Source organism: Loxodonta africana, chromosome X (assembly GCF_030014295.1).
Source record: "Loxodonta africana isolate mLoxAfr1 chromosome X, mLoxAfr1.hap2, whole genome shotgun sequence".
Classification (NCBI taxonomy): domain Eukaryota; kingdom Metazoa; phylum Chordata; class Mammalia; order Proboscidea; family Elephantidae; genus Loxodonta; species Loxodonta africana.
In genome coordinates this window covers 116,820,409-116,833,402 of record NC_087369.1, presented here as the reverse complement: position 1 = coordinate 116,833,402, position 12,994 = coordinate 116,820,409, and the positions used below count along the sequence as shown (strand labels likewise).

The 12,994-nt window shown below is 36.4% G+C and overlaps 1 protein-coding gene across 10 annotated transcripts in view; it reads right to left on the bottom strand.

Annotated features, from left to right (window-relative positions):
- Positions 1 to 12,994, bottom strand: part of DIAPH2 (diaphanous related formin 2) — a 940,735-nt gene that overhangs the window by 69,718 nt on the left and 858,023 nt on the right. The window contains exons 28-29 of one of the 10 annotated variants that reach the window (XM_064277946.1): positions 11,993 to 12,088; positions 1,581 to 5,256 (exon numbers count right to left, since the gene is read on the bottom strand). The exons of 7 other annotated variants lie outside the window; for them this stretch is intronic. In XM_064277946.1, coding sequence (XP_064134016.1) covers positions 12,036 to 12,088 — 53 coding nt within the window. In that variant the 3' untranslated portion in view covers positions 1,581 to 5,256; positions 11,993 to 12,035. Of the gene's footprint in view, positions 1 to 1,580; positions 5,257 to 10,136; positions 12,089 to 12,994 lie in introns of those variants that run through there. 2 more of the 10 variants (XM_023538888.2, XM_023538887.2) reach the window with 2 other exon arrangements.

Sequence of the window (12,994 nt, the reverse complement as noted above, 5' to 3'; positions counted from 1 at the left end):
TGCCCAGCAATCTGTTTCATTTTACTTCTCTTAGATAAAAGAACACATTTCAAATCAGCTCTCTGCTGATGCACTGTAGCCATATAGGTCCACACCAGGCTTCCAAGTAGGCCTATCTGCAGAAAATACCAAAAAGCTTACCATCAATTATCTTCTCAACACATTTTGGAAGGAAATTTCCCTATCTCCCTTTGCAACCCTCTTCCACAATCCTTACAAAGCATGTTTAAAGCCCAACATGATCCCAATTGGTCATTTAAAACAGATACATTTTATTTCTCCTAAGATGCAATAGAACATTCTCTCTTTAAAATTCTTTGTTGTTGTCGTTAGTTGCTGTAGAGTTGATTTTGACTCATGGTGACCCCATGTGTGCAGAGCAGAACTGCTCCATAAGGTTTTCAAGACTGACCTTTTGGAAGCAGATCACCAGGCCTGTCTTCCTATGTGCCTCTGGGTGGGTTTGAACTGCCAACCTTTTGGCTAGTAGTCCGGCACTTAACCTTCTGTGCCACCCAGGGACATGTAGAACCACATTTATCTTTGTTTTTGCTATTAGGACCCCTTCAGCCCTGTTGCCCAAGGTATATAAAGGAAAGAATATTCTAGAAAGTCATCAGCGATGCCAGATTGCCTTGGGGTATGCACACATACCCACACACAACAGCATGTATGCACACCAGAAAAAAGAACCATCAATCTGGGTTTGTTCTCTCACTTCCAGCTCAAGTGTATAATGGCATGGCAATCTAGAAATATATGCATTCCCTCAGAATATGGTGGAATTGGATAGAGTTGCAAAAGAATTATGTTGGACCATGATATCCTCATGTTGAGTAGTTCGATAATCTAGCTCACACACTGCATGTGATACGTAGGCAATGTTGACTGGAAAGATGACTTGAGAGGATGGAAGTTTACTTTCCTTTGTGATATAAATTTGTCTTTCCTTCCCCCAGCTTCAGTTATGATATTACACTACATATTACCTTGTGATCTCATAATGAGTCCACTAGCAAGTATAACACTCATTTCATCATAATTTTAGAAGTGCTAAATGCAAATGACACAGTGAAAAAGTGCTGAGTACCCTAGTATGTATCTAAGTCAATTGGGACCCTTGCTAAATGTAATTAACTCTATTCTATTCTCCTTATCTTCGTGACTCCATTTTTAATCTCCTTTGCTTCAGATACAGAATTCTAGTTTGACATTTAATATTTGGGATGAAATGTCATGGTCAATTGGGGAGCTAGTTTACCCACGCGGAATGAGCAATTTCTTCTATGCCTACACATAATCAAAAAAACCAAACCCAGTGCTGTCAAGTCGATTCCGACTCATAGCGACCCTATAGGACAGAGTACAACTGCCCCATAGAGTTTCCAAGGAGCACCTGGTGGAATCGAACTGCTGACCCTTTGGTTAGCAGCCGTAGCACTTAACCACTACGCCACCAGGGTTTCCATGCCTATACACAGAAGGTAGTTTATTTTTCATATTTCCCTGTCCTCCCTCCCTCCCTCTCTCTCTCTTCTATCCTCCCCCTCCCCCATAGCTTAAGACAGATACATGAACATATCCCCTGTAATAAGTTTATTTTTATGATTATCTGGTAGAAAGTTACAGAATTATTGCAAATATAAAATTTTAAGTACCCTGGTGGCGAAATGGTTAAGTACTCGGCTACTAACCTAAAGGCTGTTTATTCAAACCCACCCAGTGGCTCTGAAGGAGAAAGACCTGGCAATCTGCTTCCATAAAGATTACAGCCAAAGAAAACTCTACGGGGAAGTTCTACTCTGTCACATGGGGTTGCCATGAGTCAAAATCAACTCAGTGGCACACAACAACAACATGACTGATGATTGACAAAGGTGCTGAATGGCATACATCTTCACGTCTAGAGATAGTTTCCAACAAAGCTATTAAGCCACTGTTTTGCTTCTAAACTATCTATTTTTATTAATAATTAATTTTGTTGTTGTTGAGAATATACACGGCATGCTTCTAAACCATCTTTATAGCTAATTATTATTTGTTAAGCACTTGCCTTCACAGACTTAACATTCTGTAGCACCTACTATTTTACACATGGATTGATTTGAATATATCTTCTAATCAGTTGCATAATGATCAATTCTCTAATTATTAACAATTTGGTGATATTAAGGTTTCCTTTGCATTTTTAATTTGTAACCTGCTTTTTTTTAAAAACACACGAAACAATTAAATATGATTTAAAAAAAGTCTACTAAACCATTCTGAAGTTAACTAGTACCTCACTTAATCTCGCAAGATGTTTATTACTGGAAAATTCTACTGCAGATTTGGTAAATTAACTAAAAACCATTCAAATCAGGTTTGCATTTGTGCACGAGGGTAAAGGACAGAACATCTTAACTGCTGTGAAGGTCTCCATTTATAGTTGACATCTCCAACTTCTTAGAATTGTTCTTTGTTTAATTAAACACACATACGCACCTGTGCGTGGAAGTGGTAATTCAGAACAATGATAAACAAACAAAAGGAAAATGTGTCCTTTCATCTAAGCCTTAAAAAAAAAATGTAAAGATTTTTCACTCAAATCCTCTCAGTGACTCATTGTGGTTCATATATTTCTGTTCTGGAACTTGAATTGAGCCCCTTTTGGCAAATATTTGCTAATGCCAACAGTGTACCGAACACGAAAAGGATAGAAGACTAAGCGTTGTCTTTAGGGATCTTTCAGTGCTAGAGCAGATGGATAATCATGGGCCAATCACTTCGAATTAATGCTTCTGGAAGGCAAAATACTTTGTATCCAGCAGCATTTCTTCCCTCATTGTCTTCATCTGTAAATTCGGTATAATGCTAAATAACTTATAGTGGAATAAACATGTAATCACTGGGATAGTATATAATGTATAAATTCACGTATTTTTCTTCTTTTTTGTATTCTTTTTTTACTGTGGTAAAATATGTATAACAAGACGTTGGCCAATTCAGCAGTTTTTACAATGACACTGATTATGTTCTTCATGCTGTGTAACCATCACTGCTGTTTCCAAATGATTCTGCCACCATTAAGAGGAACTCAGTGCCCCCCACGCAATAACTCCCTCTTTCCCCCTCGCTTTCATCTCTGGTAACCACTAATAACCTTTGGTGTCTATACATTTGCCTATTCCATATAAGTGCAATCATATAACATTTGTCCTTTTGTGACTGACTTATTTCACTTAGCATAAAATCATGCATTTTTCTCTATTTTTTTTTTCTCATCTTCCATGGTACCAGCCAGTAGGAGGGTCTCAAGATAGAATTAAGTTCAGTTACAAAAAAATAAAGAAAATTACATTTCTTATGTACTTGAGTTTGTGGATTTTGGATTCATACCCATTACGTATATCAAAAGTCTAACATTTGGCACTTTTAAAATTGAGTGCCACAATGAACTGAATAAGTAAATAAAAGAATCTGTCAAAAGGCGCTATCATATACATCTTTCCACACCACAGGAGTCTTAATACAATTGCCAGGGCACCTGTTTCTTTGTCTTTTTTTTATTACTTTAAATCTAAACTATTTTGGTTTCAGTCAATGCCACAAGCTGGTGTCTGGCTCAAACCTAACGAAACTCAAGTGAATTCCAATTTTCAACCTGCAAACTCTCCTAGGAGTAAGCTTTAAAAAGCCTAATACATTTGAAGGTCAGTAAACAGAAATTAGTGGAAGGACTACAGGCAAGTCCCTGGGTTACAAATGTTTGACTTGCGTACAACCTGCAGTTACAAACCAACCCCTGTAAATCTTATTATATTAAAAATATGAGGGACATGCAGTAGTTTTTAATAACAAATGGGTACTACTTTGCAATGCATTTCAAAACATTGTTATTATTATTACCGTATTATTATGTTTATGGAGCCCTTTTGGTGTAGTGGTTAAGAGCTAAGCCTGCTAACCAAAAGGTCTGCAGTTCAAGTCCACCGGCAGCTCCTTGGAAACCTTATGGGGCTGTTCTACTCTGTCCTATAGGGTTGCTGATTTGGAATCCACTCAATGACAATGGGTTTGGTTTTATTATGTTAAAGATGTTTTAGTTGATCTGCAAGTGTTTCTTTAATATTTTTATGCATATAAGTGTACACTACATACTATATACTAAGACAAACATTTGACTGACATTAGATATGAACCAAACCTAACAAATTTGACTTAAAGACAGATTTAGGAACAGAGCTTGTTCATAATTCAGGGACTGCCTATGTATTGTTTTAAGTCAGAATTTAGTCAGTCCTTTTACCCTTTAAGAGAACCTTAGGCATTCTTCAGAAACCTTTTGGGGAGAGCTACTCTAATCATAATTGAAAACTAACTACATATTTTTACGGGCTACAATGCTTCACTGCCATTATTATATAGCTAAGGTTCCACAAAAAGTGGGAAGAACAGGAATCATTCTGGCCTCTGACATATATTTTCGTTCACTGATAGATTTTTTTTTTGTGTGTGTGGTAGCCTATATATAAAGGGAAACCCCTGGTGACATAGTGGTTAAGGGCTACAGCTGCTAACCAAACCAGTTTGAATCTACCAGGCGCTCCTCGGAAACCCCATGGGGCAGTTCTACTTTGTCCTATAGGGTTGCTATGAGTCAGAATCGACTCGACAGCAACGGGTTTGGTGGTTTTTGGTATATATAAAGGTATTTAATCCATTTCATTGAGTCACAAAACCAGCTGTCTTAATTCAGTGAGCAAGGTGGGTTCTCCTTTTTTTTTTTGTCTTTCTTCTAAGTATACTTAGCGTTGTAAAAATGAAAGTGGTTTGTGGGTTATAAATGCAAAAATAAAACAAAAAACAAAACAAGAACTAAAGACAGACTGGTTAAATATTCTTCCAATTAATCTGTAGAGTATCCAGAGACTGCAAGCGTAGAATCTCAGCAGAGGCTTGAATCTCAGCAGAGGCGTAACTTTCTTTACTCAGTGTTTTAGAGATGGATCTACTTAAATAGAAATCAACCACAAAGGAAAAGTCAATTTAGTTTATCTTCACTTTTGACTTTATTTGAGAAGGTGTTTCTAGCTAGCACAGCATCCTTTTCAATTTGTTTCAGTGTAATGTGCAACAGATACACTTAATTAACGAACTGATTAGCAACTTCTTTGATTATTTTCCAGTAGTTCTTTATCAAAGCTGCTGTGAATCCTCAAAGTTGTTGTACTCTAACTGTGGCACTCCAAAAACTTCAAAAACCAATTTGTTTTCCTAAAGAAGATGAACAGAAAATATGAGAAATGTCTAATTTCAAAATAGGTTCTTAAGACCTCCCTTATATATAAATCCTGTATCTTTTTCTAAAAGCTGTAAATGTTAAGAGATCACAACGGTATCCGTAATGAACACTTTACACGAAGTCCAAACAATCAGAATTATTACCAGTAAACAAACAAAGGCTTTTACAACAGAATAGTCAACAGTATAGAAAACAAAAGGCAGAAAATACTGCATTCTACTAATAATCTAATGATCTTTAAGCCATATTATATGTAGAGATGACAGAGATGAAATATTTGATGGTTTCCCATAAAGATAAGCCAGTCTAGATATTGAATTCGACCTACTCTATTACTTATCTATTGCTGCCAAACAAATCACCACAAAACTTAATGGCTTAAAACAACAAACATTGATTATCTCACAGTTTCTGTGTGTCAAGAATCTGGGCATGGATTAGATAGTGTCTCTGGTTCAAGATTTCTTATAAGGTTGGAATCAAGCTACTGGCCGGGGCTTCTGTCTCATCTGAAGGCTCAACTGATGCCGGGGTGGGGTGGGCATTTGGGACATAATCTGCTTCCAAACTCACTCATGTGGTTGCTGGCATTCCTTGGTTACTGGCCTTGTGAACTTCTACACAGACTGCCTAAGTATCCTTACAACATGATAACTGGTGATCCATGAAAGAAGAAGGAAAAAAAAAAAAGAGAGAGGGAAGGAGAGAGTTAGACACACAGAGCATGCGCAAGACGGAAGCCATAGTCTTTTGGTAACCTAAGTGACATTCCATCAGTTTTTCTATTTCTATTCTGAGAAACAAGCCACTAGGCCCAAACCACACTCAAAGGGAGGGGGGTTACACAAGGGTGTGAATACTAGGAGGCTAGAATCTTCAGGGACCATTTTAGAGGCTATTTACCACACCTACTACTCCATTAAAATTAAGCCAATAAATCTACTTAAATAAACTTGAGCCTTATTATAACACCACCGTGGTCTCTCTTCCTTTTAATTCATCATTGTATAGTTGCCCAATAAACCATACAAATATCAAGTGCAATTTAGAAATTCTGCTCAAAAATCTTTAATGATTCCCTGCTGCATACATTTGGTCTTCCATGATCTGATTTCTCACTTTAGCTGCACTGGACTACTTGTAAACACTGTACTTTCTATCTTCAGGCTCCCTCTGTATGAAATGCCTCCCCCGTCACACTTACTTCCCTCTTCTATTGTATTTCTACATGTTGTAGTTTTAATCTACTTATTAGGACCTGGAGCTCTGGTGACGCAGTGGTTAAGAGCTATGACTACTAACCAAAAGGTGGGCAGTTTGAATCTACCAGCTGCTCCTTGGAAACCCTATGGCGCAGTTCTACTCTGTCCTGCAGGGTTGCTATGAATCGGACTCAACTCGACAACAATTGTTTTTGTTTTTTTTTAATTAGGACCTAGTTCAAATACTTTTCTGCCTGAACCCTTCTGAGGTGCCCCTAGAGAAACTCAAACCTTCTCTCCTTCATATTTCCAATTTTTTTTTACTGGATTCTGTTATAGAATTATGAATATATGCAATATTGAAACTGTTTACATATGTGTTGGTCTCCAATGAACTGTATGCTCCTTGAAGATAGAAATCATGGCTTATTTAGCTTTATTATTCCAATTTTACAGTACCTAAGCACAGTGCCTTGCTTATAATACAATATAAATAAATGCTTTTTAGACTTATTCACTTGTATACAATTTTGTATAATGCAGTTCTATATTGGATCCCATTCAATCTGATGACATAGTTTTTGGCACCAGTATTTTATAAGGTGGAAACCCTGGTGGTGTAGTGGTTAAGAACTACAGCTGCTAATCAAAAGGTCGGCAGTTTGAATCCACCAGGCGCTCCTTGGAAACTCTATGGGGCAGTTCTACTCTGTCCTATAGGGTCGCTATGAGTCAGAATTGACTCGATGGCAACGGGTTTTTTTTTTTTTTTTTGGTTTATTTTATGAGGTTGCAGGGTACATGATTCTCAATCCATTATTTAAACGCATACTTGAAAAAAGTGTAAGTGGGCTGTTGGATTTATCGGAGTAGGGGGTGAAGGCAAAATGCCAGAGAAAGAGAAGGTAAATGATCCAGCGCAGGGATTCTACAAAAAGGTATTTCTAATGTGGAAAAACCAAAAACCAAAACCATTCCCATTGAGTTGATTCCGACTCATAGCAACACTATAGTACAGAGTAGAACTGCCCCATAGGGTTTCCAAAGAGCTGCTGGTGAATTCGAACTACCCACATTTTGGTTAGCGGTCAAGCTCTTAACCACTGTGCCGCCAGGACTCCTCTAACGTGGAAGGCTTTGGTAATTTAGCATACTCTGATAAAAGTATGAAATAACTATTTGTCATTTAGGACATTTGTTATCTTTCACAATATTACATTTAAATGTAGCTGATCAAAGGTTGAGGATAACACTCAGGTACTTACAATGTGTTAAGATCAGACTTATGGAAATTTGTTTTAAAAATCTGAGTCACATAAAAGTTTCGGTCTAAAGAGCCAGAAATGCTAAAGTGTCTTCATGTGGTCAAAAATACATCTGAGCCCGTTGATGATAACTGGGGTTCTCACTCATGAAAAATATCGCATTGAGTATTCAAGGTAAAAAATGGTATTAAGTTCTTAGTCAATCCTCAGAGATTTATTTTGTCTTTGTCCATAAAATCCAACATACTGTACTAGCTAAGGCTGAGTTTCCATTTTTAAACTCTCTTTAGTTGCATTTTCCTCATTTAGTAAACTCCTTGAAATTCTTAGAATTCCTTGTTATTAAAAGTATTTTATTTGTATGGCATCTCCATGAATTATAAAGCAGTTATTTCATTTACATAGCACTTACTCTAAGGAAACCCTGGTTGCACAGTGGTTAAGTGCTACGGCTGCTAACCAAAGGGTCGGCAGTTCAAATCCGCCAGGCGCTCCTTAGAAACTCTATGGGGCAGTTGTACTCTGTCCTATAGGGTCGCTATGAGTCGGAATCGACTCAATGGCACTGGGTTTGGTTTTGGTTTTTTTTTTTACTCTAAGGATGTTTAAAAGATTGGAGTGAGCCCTCTATTCTCTGTTGTTTGTATAAATTGACTTCACCCATGTTACCATGTACTGGGACTATGTTAGACTTTCAATCATTTTCTAATATTTTCATCTTTTCTATAACATACATTACTTAAAATACTAACTAATGTAATCAGTATATTAGCAAATATCAAATTATACTTGCATACTTTGTTATTTTTAAAATATAAAGCTAGATGCTAGCAACTGGGCATCATCTGGTGGATTTGAGCTGCTGACCTTTTGACAAGCAGTGAAACGCTTAACCACTGCACAACCAGGGCCCCCAATCTATTATATAGCAAGTGTAAAAGAAAATTTTTATTATATTTCATATTTTCAAGAACTTTCGGTTGATTTTAATAATTCCAACTTCACATCTCATATCAAATATAATAATTTTCCCAATGCTATTTTTTGAAATGAAATTTTATTTTGGAATTGTTTTAGATTTATATAAAATTTACAAAGAGTGTACAGACAGTTCTCATATACCTCATGCCTGGTTTCCCTTTTTCTTAATATCTTACATTTCTGTGGTATATTTGTCGTAACTTATGAGCCAAGACTGATACTTTATTATTAACTACTGTCCATACTTTTTTCAGATTTCCTTAGCTTTCACCTAACGTCCTTTTTTTTCATCCCAGGATCCCATCCAGGTTTGTTGTTGTTTTTGTTAGTTGCTGTTAAGCCAATTCCAACTCATGGTCACCCCATGTGTGCAGAGTGTTACTGTGCTCTGGAGGGTTCTCAAGGCTGTGGCCTTCTGGAAGCAGATTGCCAGGCCTGTCTTCTGAGGCACCTCTGGGTGGGTTTGAACCTCCAACATTTTGGCAAGTAGTCCAGTGCTTGACCTTTGCACTCCCCAAGGACCCCATCCAGGATACCACATGGGTTGTCAGGATTCCTTAGGCTCCCCTTGGCTGTAAGAGTTTCTTAGACTTTCCTTGTTTATTGAACACCTGGACAGTTTTGAGGAGGACTGGCCAAGTATTTTGTAGAATGTCCCTAAATTTGGGTTTGTCTGATATCTTTCTCATGATTAGACTGGGGTTATGTGGTTTTGGGAGGAAGACCACAGATGCAAAGTGCCATTCTTATCACATCAAGGGTACATACTACCTACATGTCTTATCACCTTGATCACCTGGCAGATATAGCCGGTACACCTAATTTTCATCATTTTTTTTAATCCAAAATGTACCAGAAACTTAATGAAGTAACCAGAAAGTTGTCATATAAACCATTTATCTCACCTATTTTACCTTACATATATATATACTAAGTAGTCAGGGTTCATGAGGAGTTAAAAATATGTTTTTCATGGAAATACTAAAATCATTGGCTATTTATAAAAAAAAAAAAAAAAAAAAAAGAGAATACTAAATAGAAAGGATATAGGTATTGTTGCCCTGAACAGAAGTTGCCTTTTGGACAGTTCATTAAATATATAAAATACCAATTGACAACTATTATACAAATATTTTATAATATAATATGGCCTTAATCTCTCACATTGCGGTGCCTGAAAACTGTCATCTTCAATTCTAGAATATGGCCAAGATATTTATTAAATGAATGATACACATAATTTATAAAAATAGGTATGAATGAAAACCAGGTTGAAAATACTTTGTTTCCAGAAGCATTGAAATTGTGTTCATATATACCTGGCGTGCAACTTTAGGAGAGTTTAACTACAGGTGGTCCCTGACTTATGACATATCTCAGTTACAAGTAACTGCACTTACGACCTTCTGTTTTTTTTTTTTTTTTTTACATCTTATTGTTACATGTACTACATACAATGTTGCAGTGCGTAATTTGCTGATGTCATCATTCTCAGATGCTCACTCACAGGTGTTCAATTTTACGATTTACTGTCCAAACCACTGCTGTATAGATTTCGTTTTCTAAACTAAATCAGGGGCTTCAGTTGCTTGAAAACATGGACCTAAATGCTGATCACTTTCCTAAAGTCAACAGGCAGTTTCAGGAAACAGTGAGATGCTACTGTGAAACATGAAGAAAAAAAAAAAAGGACCACACAAGCAACTCTCATGAATTTTCTGACTAGAAACACTGTCCCCATTCCCAGGGATAATTCAGATGATCCAGTACCTCCCACAAGCGGAGTTATTACCACATCTGACAAAATGGCAACATTGTCCAACTCTTCTTCATCGTTGGAGGAAATTTTTATGATCTGTGTATTTTTTATATATTTATTAAAATATATCCGTAAGTTTATATGTAATCTTTCCAACCCCCAAAGAGAAAAAATGATTGGATTTATAAAGCAATCTGTGGGGAGACATTTTAAGAGCTTGTAAATGTATTGCTCTACATCAACTCCCCCCAACTAGATTTAACAACTGTTGATGGCTCTTGCCTGATAATAAAAGGTAATGATAATGAAAACCAAAAAAAAAAAAAAAGAAGAAGTATTCGACTTATGTCAAAATTGACTTATGACAGAGTCGTCAGAACAGAACCCCATCGTAAGTCAAGGACTACCTGCATTCTAAAACTTGTTGGGGAGTTCGTATACATTTATAATGATCCTGGAGCAAAAAATCATTTGATTTCAGTTCCTGCTCACCTCAAGTGACTTAGATTGAACAAGATTACTCAGTGGATGCAGATCTCTGTGATTCCATAGAGACCGATTTCCTCTACTAGAACATGGGCAAAGGAAATCAACTGTATTCTTCAGAAAATTACCAGAATAAATTATTTATTTTTCCCTGTTCCAAAAGAAATTAACACAAGGTGACTTGCAACCATCATGGTAAAGACTGGTTCAGGCAAAAACCATCAATAGTTGTTAAATCTAGTTGGGGTGGGGGTTGACGTAAAGTAAAATATTTACATGGTCCTAAAATATCTCCCCACAGACTGCTTTATTCGTTGGAAAAACCAAACCAAACCAAACCCACTGCCATTGAGTTGATTCTGACTCATTTAGTTGGGGGGAGGGGGGACAGGGGTAAAATATAGAATGGAGACACCAGACAACACATGGAACAAGTGGTCAAAATTTATATCTCTAATGAGTGGCAGACAGAAAGTGTTTTTTTAATGAGTGGCAGACAGAAATAGCGTATCTCCAGACGTGAAACCCTAAGAAGGACACACTTTACTTTTGAAGCAAAAAATTAGGGGGAAAAAAAAAGCGTTTTGGGAACCCAAACCAGAGGGCTTGTCCGCTGAGATCAAAATTGACTAATTACTCTACATAGTAACACGGCAAGCAAAAACAAACTTTTCAACGTCAGTCTCAAGTCTTTTAAGATATTGACTCTGGGGGAAGTTAACTACCACATCCTAAGGATATTTAAGCAGTCTATATAGAGGCTCCTCCTCCCGACAAGGAGGAACTAATGTCTTAAAGCCAGTTTTTTTTTTTTTTATGCCTAATGAGTGGAGGGAATATTTACCAGCAAAAGATTGTTTCTTTGGTATGCTGGTGATTTTTATCTTAGTTATAATAAATTGATACATTTCTTCAAACTAGATCACAAGGGAAAAATAATGCAGAGTTACAGCTGCCTGTTACATGTAGATTTTGGATTTCTGGAGTGTTAAAATAAATTATTTCTAACTCTTACCCATTCTTAATATTTGCCTGATGACAGAGCCACTTCCTTTGTGTCAAACAGCCCACTTATCCAGTGTGGGGGAGAAGCTTCTTTCTGGGGATGAAACTAGACCACAATTCAAGATGAAATCCGATTTAGTGATACTTAAGATTTGGACTAGACTAGAATTCAAAATGAAATGTATAAGTTTTGCAGCTCAACAAACTGCCTCTGCATTCACACAGAAAAAAAGTGTTCCAAAACATTCAAGTTAGCTTTTCAAAAATATTATAGTTGTAAAATCTGTGACACCAGTAATAGTTGTGCCAAGCATAGGTTTTATGTTACTAAGTTGTTTGCCTGTGCCAGTATTTAAGTGTAATTCTGTGTGAAAAAACGTGGATAATAGTTCTCTTTATAGAAAAATCAATGTACCCAAATAGTCATAAAATATAACAGTGTGTACATGTACACGCATTATGCAAGTACAAATAGATCTACATTGTGCCAGATGTGATCTAATCATCCTGGAAGTTCTGTTTAGGTATATGATAATATTAAAAAATGCTGAATGGGCTTTCTTCCTCAAAGTGAAGCAATACATTTCATGTTACTACCAGCAAACTATATTTGACATGTAATTTTAAAATGAAGTCACTCTAATCTAAAGCAATACTGCAACAACAGGGATAAGCAATGAAGCCTTTCATAAGACAAAATGGATTTTAAAATTCTAGAGAGTTTTAGCTACAAGTAATTAGAAATGCAATTTAGAACACTTTTAGTGTATTTCTTTCGATGGTTAATTACATTAGAACAACTATTGTTTCAAAGGGTGATGCACTAATAAATTGTAATAACCACCTCTCTAAAAATTGGATTACAATGTTTTAATAAGCTTTTTTTTCTATATGAGTAGAGAAGGCTATTTTTTTTTAACCCAGGAAATTTACTTTGGTCAAATACTGTGTGGGTATACACGCAGATGCAGATAAATACATGCATATAACAAATAAACAGTATATATATATA